The sequence below is a fragment of the Dermacentor andersoni genome, chromosome 1, assembly GCF_023375885.2.
Source record: "Dermacentor andersoni chromosome 1, qqDerAnde1_hic_scaffold, whole genome shotgun sequence".
NCBI classification, from domain to species: domain Eukaryota; kingdom Metazoa; phylum Arthropoda; class Arachnida; order Ixodida; family Ixodidae; genus Dermacentor; species Dermacentor andersoni.
The window spans coordinates 295,195,873-295,211,361 of record NC_092814.1 but is presented as its reverse complement, the minus strand read 5'-3'; the positions used below and the strand labels follow the sequence as shown (position 1 = coordinate 295,211,361).

Here is a 15,489-nt window from a genome sequence, read left to right as displayed (position 1 = left end):
CAAGAAACATAGCCGGGTGTAGAGGGATGTGATGTTTGTAAGCAAGCGGAAAATGTTTCTTTCTCTCCGTTTCGGCTTCCCGACACTCCAGGAGTACGTGGAGGACGGTAAGCCTCTCACCGCATCTACCACAGATTGGAGGTTCACTTCCAGTAAGCAGATAATTACGGGTGCCAAATGTGTGTCCTATTCTGAGGCGACAGAATAGGACATCTGTTCGCCGAGATTTTGTTGGGGAGGGCCAAAAACCTAACTGTGGCTTTATAATGTGCAGTTTATTATTTATCTCTGCGTCCCACATACGTTGCCAGTGGTTTCGCAGTTTCTTTCGTATGTAAGGTTTCAGATCTGCGAGAGGCACCAAAGCAGTACTATTAACAGCAGGGAGTGCAATTGACATAGCCATCTGGTCTGCCAAAACGTTACCTTCGATTCCCCTGTGGCCGGGTACCCAGCATATGATGATTTGCTGGTTAGATAGATAAGCTTTGCACATGTCGGAATAGACCTCAGTAAGTACAGGATTTTTATGTTTGTAGGATGACATTAAGGCCTTCACCACACTTAGGGAGTCTGTATATATAACGGCTTCTTGGAGTTTTGCTTTCTTTATATGTTTTACAGCCGACCATATAGCGTAGGCCTCTGCCGTAAAGATACTTGTTTCTGGATGTAGTACATCGGATTCCGAAAAAGAAGGACCGACGGCTGCATAGGATACTCCGGCATGTGACTTGGAAGCGTCTGTGTAGAACTCTGTGCATGAGTGTTTGTACTGAAGTTCTAGGAAATGCATTCGAATTTCTACCTCTGGAGCATGCTTTGAAACTTTTAGAAAGGATACGTCACATTCTGTGACCTGCCAGTCCCAAGGAGGTAATAGCTTGGTTGGGCGCATTAAGCGGTGCTCCAGGAGTGGGACATGCATTTCATCGCTAAGCTCCTTCACACGCAGTGAGAAAGGCTGTCTTATAGACTGACGGTTGCGGAAAAGTGTAGCATACGTCATATCGGTAATGGTATTAAAACATGGGTGTTCAGGAATGGAATGCAATTTAAGGAAATAAGTAAAGCTGACGTATGATCTCTGTAAGTGGAGCGGCCACTCGTTCGATTCGGCATATAGGCTTTCGATCGGGCTTGTTCTGAAAGCACCAGTGGCTAGGCGGATACCTAGATGATGGACAGGATCCAGCATCCTTAGCGCGCTCGGGGCGGCAGAGTTATACACTACGGCCCCATAATCCAATCGTGACCGCATTAGGCTCTTGTAGAGATTCATTAGACACTTTCTGCCACTACCCCACGTAGTCTTGGATAGAAGTTTCATTAAGTTCATTGTTTTTAGACATTTTTGTTTGAGATATTTGATGTGTGGAATGAAAGTGAGTCTATCGTCAAGTATAATACCTAGGAATTTGTGCTCTTTGTTGATATGAATTTGTTGTCCACACAGTTCTAAGCAAGGATTCGGGACCAGGCCTCTCTTTCATTTAAAAAGAACACAAGAACTTTTGTAAGGATTGATTTTAAATCCGTTTTTCTCTGCCCATTTTGATACTTTGTTCAAACCATGCTGTACCTGTCTCTCGCACACTGCGAGGTTACAGGATTTAAAAGCTATTTGAATGTCATCCACATAGATAGAGTAAAAAATGGCCGGTGGTAATGAAGCACGGAGCGTGTTCATCTTCACTATAAAGAGCGTGCAGCTAAGCACGCCTCCCTGGGGTACACCAGTTTCTTGTGTAAAGGGACGTGACAGTACATTGCCGACTTTTACACGGAATGTGCGATTGGACAAATAGCTTTCTGTGAGGCTTAGCATATTACCATGAATGCCCATTTCTGCCAATCTCTTAAGATTCCGTAGCGCCACGCCGTGTCGTATGCTTTCTCCATATCGAGGAATATGGATAGGAAAAATTATTTGTGTACAAATGCGTCATGGATGTTTCCTTCGATGCGTACAAGATGGTCAGTTGTGGAGCGCCCTTCTCTGAAACCACACTGTTAGGGATCAAGCATGTTGTTCAGTTCAAGGTAATGTATGAGTCTGCGATTAATCATTTTTTCAAATACCTTACAAAGGCAACTTGTGAGGGCTATCGGGCGGTAACTTGCCACTGAGGAAGGGTCTTTGCCTTGTTTCAAAACAGGGACCACAATGGCTTGTTTCCATGCGGTTGGAAGGTATCCCACAGCCCAAATAGTGTTAAAAAGTGCGAGTAGTGTAACTTGTGTGTCATTGTGTAGGTTTTTGATCATTTCATACATTATTCTGTCAGATCCAGGTGCAGAGCTCTTACATGCGCTCAAGGCAGCTCTAAACTCCGCAATACTAAAAGGACGGTTGTATGGTTGGTTCTGACGACATTTTCTGATGAAAGGCTTACATTCTTCTATTTGTTTGTATTTGAGGAAGGATTGTGAATAATTTGTTGAACTTGACACGCTCTCAAAATACTCCCCAAGTGAGTCTGCCTGGTCTTGCAGTGTATCGCCCTGTGTATTTACCAGATGGAGTGAATATGTTTGCCGCCCTCTAATCTTTTTAACCCTGTCCCAGGCTTTGGCCTCATCTCTGAACGAGTTAATACTCGACAAAAACTTGTGCCAACTTTCTCTTTTGGCCTGTCGGCAGATTCGCCTGCCTTGGGACTTCACTTTTTTAAAGTTCATAAGATTCTCTGCAGTGGGAGAAGCGCGTAGCAACCCCCACGCCTTGTTCTGATTCTTACGGGCGATCCTACATTCGCTGTTTCACCACGGTACACGTCGTTTGCATGCCAGAGCACTCACTTCGGATATGCATTTTGATGCGGCATCTATTATGAATGATGTAAGATACTCCACAGCAGCATCAATTCCTAACGAAGACATGTCAGCCCATGAGATGCTTGTGAGAGTTCGAAATTTGTCCCAGTCGGCTGTGTCTATCTTCCACCTAGGAGCTTGTGGAGGATATTAGTTTTCTTTAGATGTTCTTATGAGTATGGGAAAGTGGTCGCTCCCGTAAGGATTCTTCGTAACTTCCCATTCAAGTTCGAGCAGTATAGACGGGGAAACTATACTAAGATCTATTGAAGAAAATGTTCTGTTTGCTAGAGAGTAATATGTGGGTTCCTTTTTATTCAGCAAGCACGCACCGGAAGAAAAAAGGAACTGTTCAACAAGACGACCTCGCGCGTCTATACGAGAGTCGCCCCACAGGCAGCTGTGCGCATTGAAATCGCCAAGAACAACATAAGGTTCTGGCAATTCGTCTATAAATGACTGAAATTCATGTTTGTTTAATTTGTACTGTGGGGGTACGTAAAGCGAGCAAATGGTGACGAGTTTATTTAGAAGAACTGCTCGAACCACCACTGCTTCAAGGGGCGTTTGTAGCTGTAAATGCTGACAGGAAATACTTTTATAAATAAAGATGGCAACACCGCCTGATGACACGACAGCATCATCGCGATCTTTGCGAAACTTGACATACGGTCGGAGAAAGTTTGTGTGTTGTGGTTTTAAGTGTGTTTCCTGTAGACACAGCACTTTTGGATTGTGTTTTTGTATAAGTTCCTGCACATCATCAAGGTTTCTGAGAAGACCTCCGACGTTCCATTGAATTATTTGTGCATCCATATTGGAAGTTATAGGTGAGGTGTGTACAGAAACAGAAGTAGTGATTATGGAAATTACAGAGATTAAATTACAGAGCCCTTTCGAGGCCCTGTAACGGGAGTTTTGCCCTTTCTGGAGCGTTCGAGGGAGCCTCGCCGCTCCTTAGGCGCTTGGTGCGCCTTGAGGATAGGTGTTGTGTCCATTGCCTCTTGTGAGGCGCCGGACACATGCTCTTGCGAGCGAGAAGTTTTCAGGGGGAGTCCCGCCTTGGAGGGCAAGACCCCTGCGCCCACCAGCCCGGAGGTCGATGGGGCTCCCTGAGGGATTTGGCTGCACCGGCCGTTGCCAGCGCTGGGAGGGACCTGGGAGGTTGAGGCAGCCTCGGCTGCGCCCACCTGCGGGGTCGATGGTCCCTTCTCCTCGGTTGACTGAGCAGCGCTAGCTGCAACCGCCGCGGGGGCAGATGGCGTGACTGCCGACTCACTGCTTGTGGGTCGGACAGCTGCCGGAGGCCGTTGTGATGCTGCCCCCTGACGCGCCACTTCGGCAAAGCTTTTCTTTGGCAGGTATGCTACCCGCCTTCGTGCCTCTTTGAACGATATATTCTCTTTTACTTTTATGGTTACAATTTCTTTTTCCTTCTTCCAGGAGGGGCATGACCGCGAGTACGCGGCGTGATCCCCATCACAGTTTACAGTGTAGAGAGTTCTTACATACTTCAGTGGAGTGTTCAAGGGCACTGCATTTCGCACATGTTTGGCGGCCTCGGCAGCTCTGCGAGCGGTGGCCAAAACGTTGGCATTTGAAACATCTCAAGGGATTTGGCACATACGGTCTTACACGAAGCTTGATGTACCCGGCCTCGATTGACTCAGGCAGGACACTTGAATTGAAGGTGAGTATTAGGTGTTTGGTCGCAATTTCTTTACAGTCTCGCCTCATCTTGATTCTTTTGACATTTATGACATTTTGTTCACTGAAGCCCTCCAAGAGTTCAGCCTCAGTGAGCTCCAGCAAATCACCGTCCGAGACAACGCCGTGGGTGGTATTCATCGTGCGGTGCGGGGTTACTACTACTTGGGTCTCCCCAAATGATACTAGTTTAGGCAGTTTCTCCAATTGTTTCAGATCGCGGAGCTCCAAGAGGAGGTCACCGCTAGCCATCCTCGACGCCTTATAACCTGGGCCAAAAACTTCGGTAAGGGCCTTAGATACAAGGAACGGGGAGATTGTTCGCACTTGTTTAGCTGGTTTTTCTGCGTGGATCACGTGAAAACGAGGAAAATTGTGGACTTGGCGCCCGAAAAACTGAAATACCTCTTCGGTGCGCCCTCGTTTCTGAGGGCGATCAGGGAGTTTAGGAAAAGCGTTTTCCATAAGTACAGTTGGGTTTTCGGCCGCGATGCTGACCACCCACCATGGAGCCCAACAGGGGGACGTGACAGAAGTTCCTGCTAGAGAAACCCTGCCAACGCCAGCCGTACATCGCTGCTATAACCAAATACAGCATAACCAAGGCTGGCTAGCTACACAAGGTTAACCCTTGCTGCCGGGAAACTAGGAAGTGAGAAGTGATGAGAAGACAGGCAAGATGAAAAAGACGAGAGAGAAAGACGAAGATTGGAGAGGAGGACAGGAAAAGGCGACTGCCGATTTCCCCCGGATGGGTCAGTCCGGGGGTGCCGTCTACGTGAAGCCGAGGCCAAAGGGGTGTGTTGCCGCCGCCGAGGGGCCGTAAAGGTCCAAACACCCGGCATTGGCTCAACCCCCAGGATCCCCTTTTCCCCGAACACGGCTAAGCCACGCACGGCTACACGCGGGAGGGTCCAACCCTCGTGTGCTCGGGTACGTGGTGTCGCAACACACCAAACGCCTGCTGACGCAGACGCCCCTGCGGGTATAAGCTGATGCCTAAACACATGTTTATTTATTTAAAATTATGGGGTTTTACGTGCGAAAACCACTTTCTCATTATGAGGCATGCCGTAGTGGAGGACTCCGGAAATTTCGACCACCTGGGGTTCTTTAACATGCACCTAAATCTAAGTACACGGGTGTTTTCGCATTTCGCCCCCATCGAAATGCGGCCGCCATGGCCGGGATTCGATCCCGCGACCTCGTGCTCAGCAGCCCAACACCATAGCCACTGAGCAACCACGGCGGGTACATGTTTATTTATGTCATCACTGACCGTGACAGACTTTTGTTATGTCCTTTCACATTCCATTTCAGTCCTCTGTATGTATACTTATAGCTACAACCAACTTGCCGGCACATTAAGAACTCATGGACAATTAATCTCATATAAATCCCCTAAAGAGGAAAAATGAGTGTGATGCTAGTTCTTGCAGAAGGAAAAGACAAGAAGGCACGAAGTGAGGAATGGAAATGCAAGTAAAGTAAAAAAACTACAACTTAAGATATCAAAGAGTGAATGCAATAAAAGCTGGCAATTTCATACAAGTTTGGCACCCTGAAAAATAGGCATTAAGCTTCCTTTTAAATTACTCTGCTAGCAAAAATGATTTTTGTTGAACAAGTCAGTTCCGAGTATTGATTAGGTGTGCGTACATGAAACTTTTTTCAGAAAACATAGCAACAGAAAATGGAGCTGGATAAGCTCTAATGGTGAAACAAGAAATGAAATTGATTTCATACTGTCTGCCGATCCCAGCATAGTGCAGGATGTAGAAGTAATAAGTAGGGTAAAATGTAGTGATCATAGGTTAGTGAGGGCCACGATCCACCTCAATTTGAACAGAGAAAGAGTAGAATTGGTCAAGAAAAAACAGGTCAACTTAGAGGCAGTAAGGGTAAAAGCAGACAAATTTAGGCTGGCACCTGCAAACAAATATGCAGCCTTAGAACAGAGAGATGATGATGATGATGATGATGACATAGAGGTAATGAATGAAACTGTAACGAGGCTGGCTTCAGAGGCAGCAATTGAAGTGGGAGGCAAGGCACCAAGGCAACCAGTAGGCAAGCTCTCCCAAAGAACAAAGGACCTAATAAAGAAACGACAAAGAATGAAAGTGTCCAACTCAAGCGATAAGATAGAATTTGCAGAACTGTCAAAACTGGGTAACAAGGCGAAAATAAGTGATATTCAAAACTATAACGTGAGAAAGACTGAAGAAGCCGTAAAAAATGCACGTAGCCTCAAATCAGTGAGAAAGAAACTTGGCATAGGACAAACCAAGATGTATGCACTAAACACTAAAAGATAAGCAGGGTAATATCATCAGCAATCGCGAAGATATAGTAAAAGCAGCGGAAGAATTCTATACTGACCTTTACAATACCCAGACGACTCAGGAGCACTCTGTTCAAAACAATAATGAACAGGATACAGACACTCCTCCTATAACTAGAGATGAGGTCAGAAAGGCCTTGCAAGGCATGAAACGGGGAAAAGCGGCAGGAGAGGATGGAATAACAGTCGATTTAATCAAAGATGATGTGTCTATTGACTGCAAGGGTCCCAGAAAACTGGAAGAATGCAAACGTTATACTGATCCACAAAAAGGGCGACGTTAAAGAACTAAAAATTTATAGGCCCATTAGCTTGCTCCCAGTATTATATAAAATATTTACCAAAATAATCTCCAATAGAATAAGGACAACACTGGACTTTAGTCAACCAAGGGAGCAGGCTGGCTTCAGGAAAAGTTACTCTACAATGGATCACATCCATGTCATTAACCAGGTTATTGAGAAATCTGCAGAGTACAATAAACCTCTCTATGTAGCTTTCATAGATTACGAAAAAGCATTTGATTCAGTAGAGACACCAGCAGTCATAGAGGCATTGCTTAATCAAGGAGTACAGACCGCTTACGTAAATACCCTGGAAAATATCTACAGAGATTCCACAGCCACCTTAATTCTACACAAGTAGGAAGATACCTAAAAGAAAAGGGTCAGACAAGGAGACACAATCTCTCCAATGCTATTCACTGCGTGCTTAAAACAAGTATTCAAGCTATTAAATGGGGAAGGCTTAGGAGTAAAGATCGACAGCGAATATCTCAACAACCTTCGGTTTGCTGATGACATTGTTCTATTCAGCAACAATGCAGACGAGTTACAACAAATGATTCAGGGCCTTAACAGGGAGAGTATAAGAGTGGGGCTGAAGATTATTATGCAGAAGACAAAGAATGATAAATAACCTGGCAAGGGAACAAGAGTTCAACATCACAAGTCAGCCTCTAGAGTCTGTGAAGAAGTACGTTTACCTAGGTCAACTAATCACAGGGAACCCGGACCATGAGAACGAAATTCACAGAAGAATAAAAATGGGTTGGATCGCATACGGCAGACATCGTGAGCTCCTAACTGGAAGCTTACCGTTATCATTGAAAAGGAAGGTATACAATCGGTGCATTTTACCAGTGCTGGAATATGGGGCAGAGACTTGGAGACTGACAAAGAAGCTTGAGAACAAGTTGACCGCGCAATGAGCGATGGAACAAAGAATGCTAGGCATAACTTTAAGAGACAGAAAGAGAGCGGTTTGGATCAGAGAGCAAACAGGTATAGACGGTATTCTAATAGACATTAAGAGAAAAAACTGGCACTGGGCAGGTCATCTAATGCACAGACTAGATAACCGTTGGACCATTAGGGTAACAGAATGGGTACCAAGAGAAGGGAAGCGCAGTAGAGGACGGCAGAAGACTAGATGGTGGGACGAAATTAGGAAATTTGCAGGTGCTGGTTGGAATCGGTTGGCGCAGGACAGGGGTAATTGGAGATTGCAGGGAGAGGCCTTCGTCCTGCAGTGGACATGAATAGGCAGCTGATGATGATGATGATGATGATGATGATGATGACATAAAACTATCACAGAGGGAAGAAATGAGAGAGCTTGTTGGCAACTGCGACCTGGAAGTATGCATATCAAGATCAGGAACTAGCAGTGCAAACAGGCACAGCAAAAGGACACAAAGACAGGACTGACCCTGTATGTCCAAATAAGCATTCCCCCTAAAAATGTGTGGCTGCACAGCTGTGCACTGCCTTTCAAAAAGGCCATGTGCAGCCTCCACGCAAGACAACGAACGCCTTTATAATCAAAAGCCAACATACTACCTTGACACTGATGCTCATGCAAAACCTTGCCCTACACATTGACTGGAAAAATTAATCGGGGAAATTGCTTAAAATTGGCTCTGTCTTTAATCACGCATGTGTCACCCTTGCTAACATCTGCAAAACAAACAAGGTGGAAACAAAAACTCTATGATAAAAGGGCACGTCGTGGAAGTGGGCTGACGACTGAGGGAAAAACCAGGCAACTGAAAACAAAGAATTGGACAACCTTGTTCCTTTTGCACCTGATCAAAACACATGTGTGTATGCATATGCATGCCTCACAGACTCCAATTAAGAGAGATGGAAGTTTAGCAATTTATCTTCATGCGTCCTTCTTTGTGCTGCTTGACTTTCAGCTAAGCCAAAAAATCTTGCCAGTCAGGAGAAGACATCTGAAGCAATAAATGTTACAGTAACCTTGTGCCAAAACAAAACTAGCTATAGTGACATTTCACTGACAGAAGTGCAAATTGAGTTAGACTTCATTTTCGTGTAATTGTAGTAAAGTGATAAGCACCTCTGATGAGTCACAAAACTGGAGTAACAGCATAAGTTAAAACCAAGTGTAGCTGCACATCAGCCATTTTGACAGCAGCACAGGAGATTCAGGCCATGGCGCCACATGATAGCAAACAACAGAGCCAAGATACACAAGAGCTTCCCAATGCAAGTTGGAGAGTTGTCAGACATTTTTCATACAGGAGGTATAGGCTTCCAATATATTTACATAACCATGATAAGAACACACAACATTGATGCTTAAGTGGATGTTCAATGCAGAGTTGTAGCAGAATGTGGTAACCACCTAGGCACTATGAAATTTCAAGGCTGAGTACCATTGGGAATACTATATGGAGGGCTGTCCGATTATAGGTGTTCATAATTTACTGCCATGTAATCTAAATAATTGGAACAGAGAACCATTAATCTAATTTGGCTGATAGCTCGCTCCCATTTGTGATGAGTAAGTACTATTAGGCCATTTTCAACTCCATAGCAGAAGATTCCCATACTTTTAAAACAAGAATGAATAGCTGCAAGTATTTGCCTAAATCGCTCATTTTTTTTTTTAGATGCAGAACTGCACTGATATGGTAGAAAGGAAAGCCAATGCTGGCACATGGCAGCTCACGTGCATTATTTGATGAGTCAATGGCATGATTCCTTCACAACGTTACCTTAATAATGTGACTGCAACACCTTGCCAATGAGCCTGGCATGTGCCCTCAGAATTACAAACATTGTGCAGATATTACAGCCTATTTCTGTTATAGACAAGTATAGCCACTGGCAAGTTTTTGTAACATGGAGGTCAGAGAAAAGCATAATTTTCCAGTACTACGTTATATGTCCAGCCAGGAACGGTGGTTGTTTTTGTGAGTTGTGTAGCAAACATCTCAAGCGTGTGCTGGATGCCTCGGCTCCATGAAGGTTCAATTGTTTTTCGTGGCCTTCTTGTTTAGAGAATGTCTGTCTGTAAGTGTCCAAGACAAATAAACGAAGGCAGGCACACACCTGAACTGGAGCGTTTCCTGGGCTGCCTGAATGCGAGCCTTCTCCTTGGTCTCCTTCTCTAGGATCTCCTCAATGCTGGAGTCTTCAGGATGTTCACCCATCACCCAAGTCCATGGCTTGCCATCAGAACCCAAAAGGAAGTCCACACGTTTGCTTCCTGTGCGTAACACACATACATCCATGCATGTAGTCATTACAGTGGCATGAAACTTCATTTAGACCTCCAGTGTGAAGCTTCCTACATTGCAATGCCTGGATCTACTTGAAGATCCCTAACGAATGATTACCTAACCTTTGCTAATCTTTAATTAAGAACATTATACCTGCTGCAATAGCCTACTGGCTATGGCATTCTGCTGCTCATCAGATTGCGGGTTCAATACAGGCCATAGCAGCCGCATTTTGAACAAGGTCAAATGCAAAGACGCCTGTGTACTTTGATCTTAAATGTGTACTTTGTGCACATTAAAGAACCCCAGGTGGTCAAAATCAATCCCGAGTCTCCAACTACAGTGTGCCTCAGAATCGGATGGCAGTTTTGGCATGTAAAAACCCAGAATTTAATTTTTTAATTAACATGGGGTGGCATGTTGTAACTGCTATAACAGAAGCCAATCAGTAAGCAAATTACATCACTTGCTAAAACTCCTGAGCATAGCGCCACTTTTTAGAGAAATGCACAGTAAAAATGTGCTAGAGTGCATTGTTGTTCCAGTTAACATTTTTCTGTGCTATATTCTTCTGCAGAGCAGATAGATCAACTCAAGTACCAATGTATTTTGCCACACATTTTCTCCTCAGTGAATGTGCTTTCGACATTGTTGGTTTCAATTACTAAACTTCAATAGTGTGCTGAGGTCATTAATTGAACAATGATTAGTGAAAGTTTGTCAGTGATCCTATTGGCAATTATGACAGAAATTCTGTCTGCTACTGATGAAGCTTGGCCACCAAAAGTTCTCACCTTAATTTAAATATCATGTTTAATATTGGATCACAGTTGCCACTGAAATATGCCACATGTACTGCAAGAACCACATGTACCATGAAAAAACTGTTTCCCAAATACTTAGCACAATGCACTTCCTGTATTAGCTCCAGACTGGTACATGGCAAAGACAATGAAGGTGCCATAATCTCTGTGAGGCACAATCATCCTGTGCTGCTTTAACTCTTATTTCCTGGAGGACTGCACAAAAGCACCCAAATTTCTTTCCCACTGCAAACATTTTGCCTATAGTATCGAGATTTTAAAAAATATTAAATTTATGTTTTATTCCTTGTACTCAATGCACACGTTAAACAACAAAGTGCATTTTGAGGAAAACAGATTTCTCACAACACAAAGGACTTCAACAATATTCTCTCAATGCATGACAGCAAAACACATGTGAACTACACAACAACTTGCACAATGAGTGGCCTAACTTGGCAGTGGGATGAGCAGATGCATATGATTCGTTTATGGTGAGCAAAACAAACTGCATCGTGGACAAGTGGGATTCATCCTTGGCAGTATTGGTCCAAACTGTTAAATAGATAGATTACACCTTGAGCTTCAGGGTGAGAGTGTTACAATGTTCAAACTACTTAAATGTTAGACACCTCCAAGACAAACTAAATGTAAAAGCAAAAGCTTTTTCTGTTTAGGTATTGGTGTGTCTGGACACTTATGGACTTTGCAATATTATCGAGGTGTCACTTGTAGAATGTGAATTTCACTCTGTCATAATACACACAGGGTGTTTTTTTTTAGCTGCACCAATTTTCTTAAGGATTGCCTATTATGGCAGATAGTGCAATTCTAACCCTCAATCTAAACTACTTGATGAGGCGGCCAGTAATTCTTAGAGAAATCAAAATGTTCAACTGCATAATTAATATATTTACACTAATTAACTTCTTAATTACTTCACACCACATACTTCAATCTACGAATTATGGCCACTGAGTTCGCACGGCGTATCCACTTGGAATGAATTCTCTGGACAGCACCAGTTCTGACATTCATTTTCAGTGTCCGATGAAACGCATTGGTGTTCCAGTCACTTCTCTTTAAGAAACCACTGTTTTATGCATTGAAGCACAAAAGTATAATGGAACAACAATGCATTTCGAAGGACACTCTGAAAATTAACATCTCAAAACTGGTGCTGTCCATAGAATTCATTCCAAGTGGATACACTGTGCGAACTCAGTGGCTATAATTCGTAGATTGAAATATGTGGCGTAAATTAATTTAAAAGTTAATTAGTGTACCTGTGTTAATTGTTCTATTGAACAATTTGATTTCTCATAGAACTAATTGCTGCCTCAGAGTAATTTAGATCAAGGGTTAGAATTGTGCTATCTGCCATAGGCAATCTTCAAAAAAATTTTTAATGCAGCTAAAGAGAACATCCTGCATATCACTGCATCACAACGCAACTGCTAACTACATGAAGCAAGCAGACAGCAGCAAAAGCACCTAGGCAGCAAGAAACCTGACAAGTGAAGGAGTGTCACCCACCAGGCTTGCTGCTATTGCTAGTGGTGCCGTTCTTCTTATTGTTGAGGGTAAGCTCTTTTTCACGCTGCTCCCAACGCCGCACTTGCTCCTCCCGCATCTTGCAGAAGAGGATGTGCTTCTGCTCATCATCCAGCTCGGCCAGCAGCTGGGGGTCAATGTACATGTCCCGTAGGATTTGCTGGAGCATTTTGACACCTGCACAAGTCACAAAAAGATAGCAATAAGTGCCAGGCTATTTTTAACAAAAAGCAGCCTAAACACACCTAATTTTTTATTGCTGGATTTTCAAAATAAAGTGTCGGAGGCAACGTTTCAAGGATTTACTGGCCTGTAGTCAGCTGAAATCGATACTCTAAGAGTCATACAATTCAATGCAAGACACAACATGCAGGACAACACCATCAGGTGCTGACCACAGACCCCTTCCCCACTCTCGTCTTAAGGCTTTGGAGATTTTGCATGAAGCATGAATCCACACAGTGAGCTTTCACACAAACTTGGCACTATGTCCTTCTTCCCTTCTAGACATGCCTCCCTTAAAAGGACGAATTCGCACACATTTACTTTTCAACCCCTCCAGCATGAGAATCTGAAGAAAAACATGAGCCAGATACTGCCATCAATATTATCTGCCATTAAATTTCCTGCACATAAGCTCGGAGCCTCCGTAATTAAGCAGCAACAAATTAAGATGATGATCATGGTGCTGCTCGGCTGTGGAACATGCCCACAAAGGGGGACTGACCAGGAATCTGGCAGGAGGAGGACATGCAAGAAAGAAATCCTCGAAGGAGGGGAAAAGGAATATGCAAAAGAAAAGACACAATAAAAAGCAAGAAAACAAGAAAAAATATGGGACCGGGCAAGAAAAAGTGTGATTCGCTGAACTTTCTTTGGGCATTATTGATCATGGAGTTTGTAGATTACTTGCAATATTGGCTTAGTGGCTACTGTATTTCGCTGGTGAGCACAAGGCCATAAGTGGTCAATTTCGGGGTAGATCTTGTGCATAGCTGAACTGGGAAAACATTCAAGGACCTTTTGGCTTTTGTTTTTAACTATTTTGGTTGCAAGCTATTACTCGCACAGCTAAGATTATAAATCTTTCAAAGTGCACTTTGACTTTATAACATACATATAATGATGCCGGAGCCTACCCCCCCTCCTCCCACCTAACGTGTCATTGCTAGAGTTTTGTCACCCACATCATTTGAGGTTCCTCTTGACTTGCCTCAACCTTTTCACTTAAAATTTTATTGTGACTAATAGCTTACTGCATCATTGTTGGCGTGGACGGCCATGGATTTTAATTCATACTTTGCTTTATTTCTGCAAATCCTGACAACAAGAGAGCAAGCGCAGTAGAAGTACCGGCAGTGGCTGCCTCATACGTATTTGCTCGCTTCAACATTGTTTTAAATTTCCACTGTAAACACCATGTGCATACACAACATGTTTAAATATATACACAGGACAAAGTTTATTCGATTTTTAAAGAGAAGGAGAAAGCCAAGTAACAATTATTTCTAAAAGTATGGATAGCTTATGCCTAGAGAATGAATATGTTGCTGTATGTTCACCTCACTTCAAAATGCTTTGCATGCTTTTTTGACCCTGAATAAACTTGCAGACTTTAGTGACCCTTCGGCATTCGGCAGAGCCTTTTATCAATGGCGCGTGAATGTGCGTGAACGATATGTGTTGCAGTATCGCTTCTGTTTCCAGTAAGCAAAGCTACCGACTCATTAAAAATACACTTCTAATAATTAACATTTATCAGGGATGAAAACATTGTCACTTGCATGCAAAGGTCATAAATATATACAGGGTGTCCCAATTAACTATCATGCACCAAGGTTAAAAAAAAAAAGCAATGTGTTACTCGAAGAAAAACCAGTGAATATTGTTTCCAGTACACTGGAGTAACTGCCAGTAATCTTTTTGTTACTGAGATTTAATTAAGTAATTGTAATTATCTAATTTGAGACATACTATCATAATTATTAAAGTGTCAACGAGACATTTGTAGGCATAGCCAAGGAGATCTAACTGCGGTATATTCAGTGGCGTACTAATTGCGTACTAATTTTTTTCCGACTGATAAATAAACCTTGCGAAATATGGCAAATACCATGTGATTGCGCTTCCACCCGCATCATAAAGCAGCGCCCTCGAACAGGCTCCTTCTGAGTTAGCCAGAATGAAATGAAGGAAATAAATAAAAAAATCACCGCCCAAGCACTCCGTACAGATGGTTAACCAGCAAAGCTGAAATGTGTGGCCCCGGTATTTATCACTGGTTGTTAATCCCGACGGTTCATTAAATGACGGCTTGGTAGGCTGACAGATCCTCGGTACGTAGTTGCTGCTTGCGCTCGAATACACGAGCCTGTTCTTGTACACCTGGGCTGTAGAATCGGGATGGCATAGACGAGCTCATTCCCGGTTCTACTCGCGGCGCTGCTGATCGAAAGCTGCCTGCTCCTCAGAAGTATGTGTGACACGTGGCCTACCCCTTTCGGAGCCGTAGAAAAACTGCAGCGCGCCCACTCGGTTGCGACGAAGAGCAATGACGTCACTACTGGCGCAGCCAATCGTGCGCTTCTTTCGATTTCTTTTTTCTTTTGCGCATTTGCATGGGGTTGCACTAGAGGAGTTTTCAGCATACAGGTGACAGACAGGCGGATGGACGAATCGGCTAGCCATATACAGCTTCGCTGTAAAACCGTGATCGAGCTAGTGCTTTATCAGCC

General features: G+C 43.6%; 1 protein-coding gene across 6 annotated transcripts in view; it reads right to left on the bottom strand.

Moving 5' to 3' along the window:
• Positions 1 to 15,489, bottom strand: part of LOC126548579 (SH2 domain-containing protein 4A-like) — a 387,266-nt gene that overhangs the window by 10,578 nt on the left and 361,199 nt on the right. For all 6 annotated transcript variants that reach the window (XM_072285115.1, XM_055063310.2, XM_072285116.1 and 3 more), the window contains 2 exons: positions 12,737 to 12,931; positions 10,228 to 10,384 (listed from right to left, as the gene is read on the bottom strand). In XM_072285115.1, the coding sequence (XP_072141216.1) occupies positions 10,228 to 10,384; positions 12,737 to 12,923 (344 nt within the window). In that variant the 5' untranslated portion in view covers positions 12,924 to 12,931. The remainder of the gene's footprint in view (positions 1 to 10,227; positions 10,385 to 12,736; positions 12,932 to 15,489) is intronic.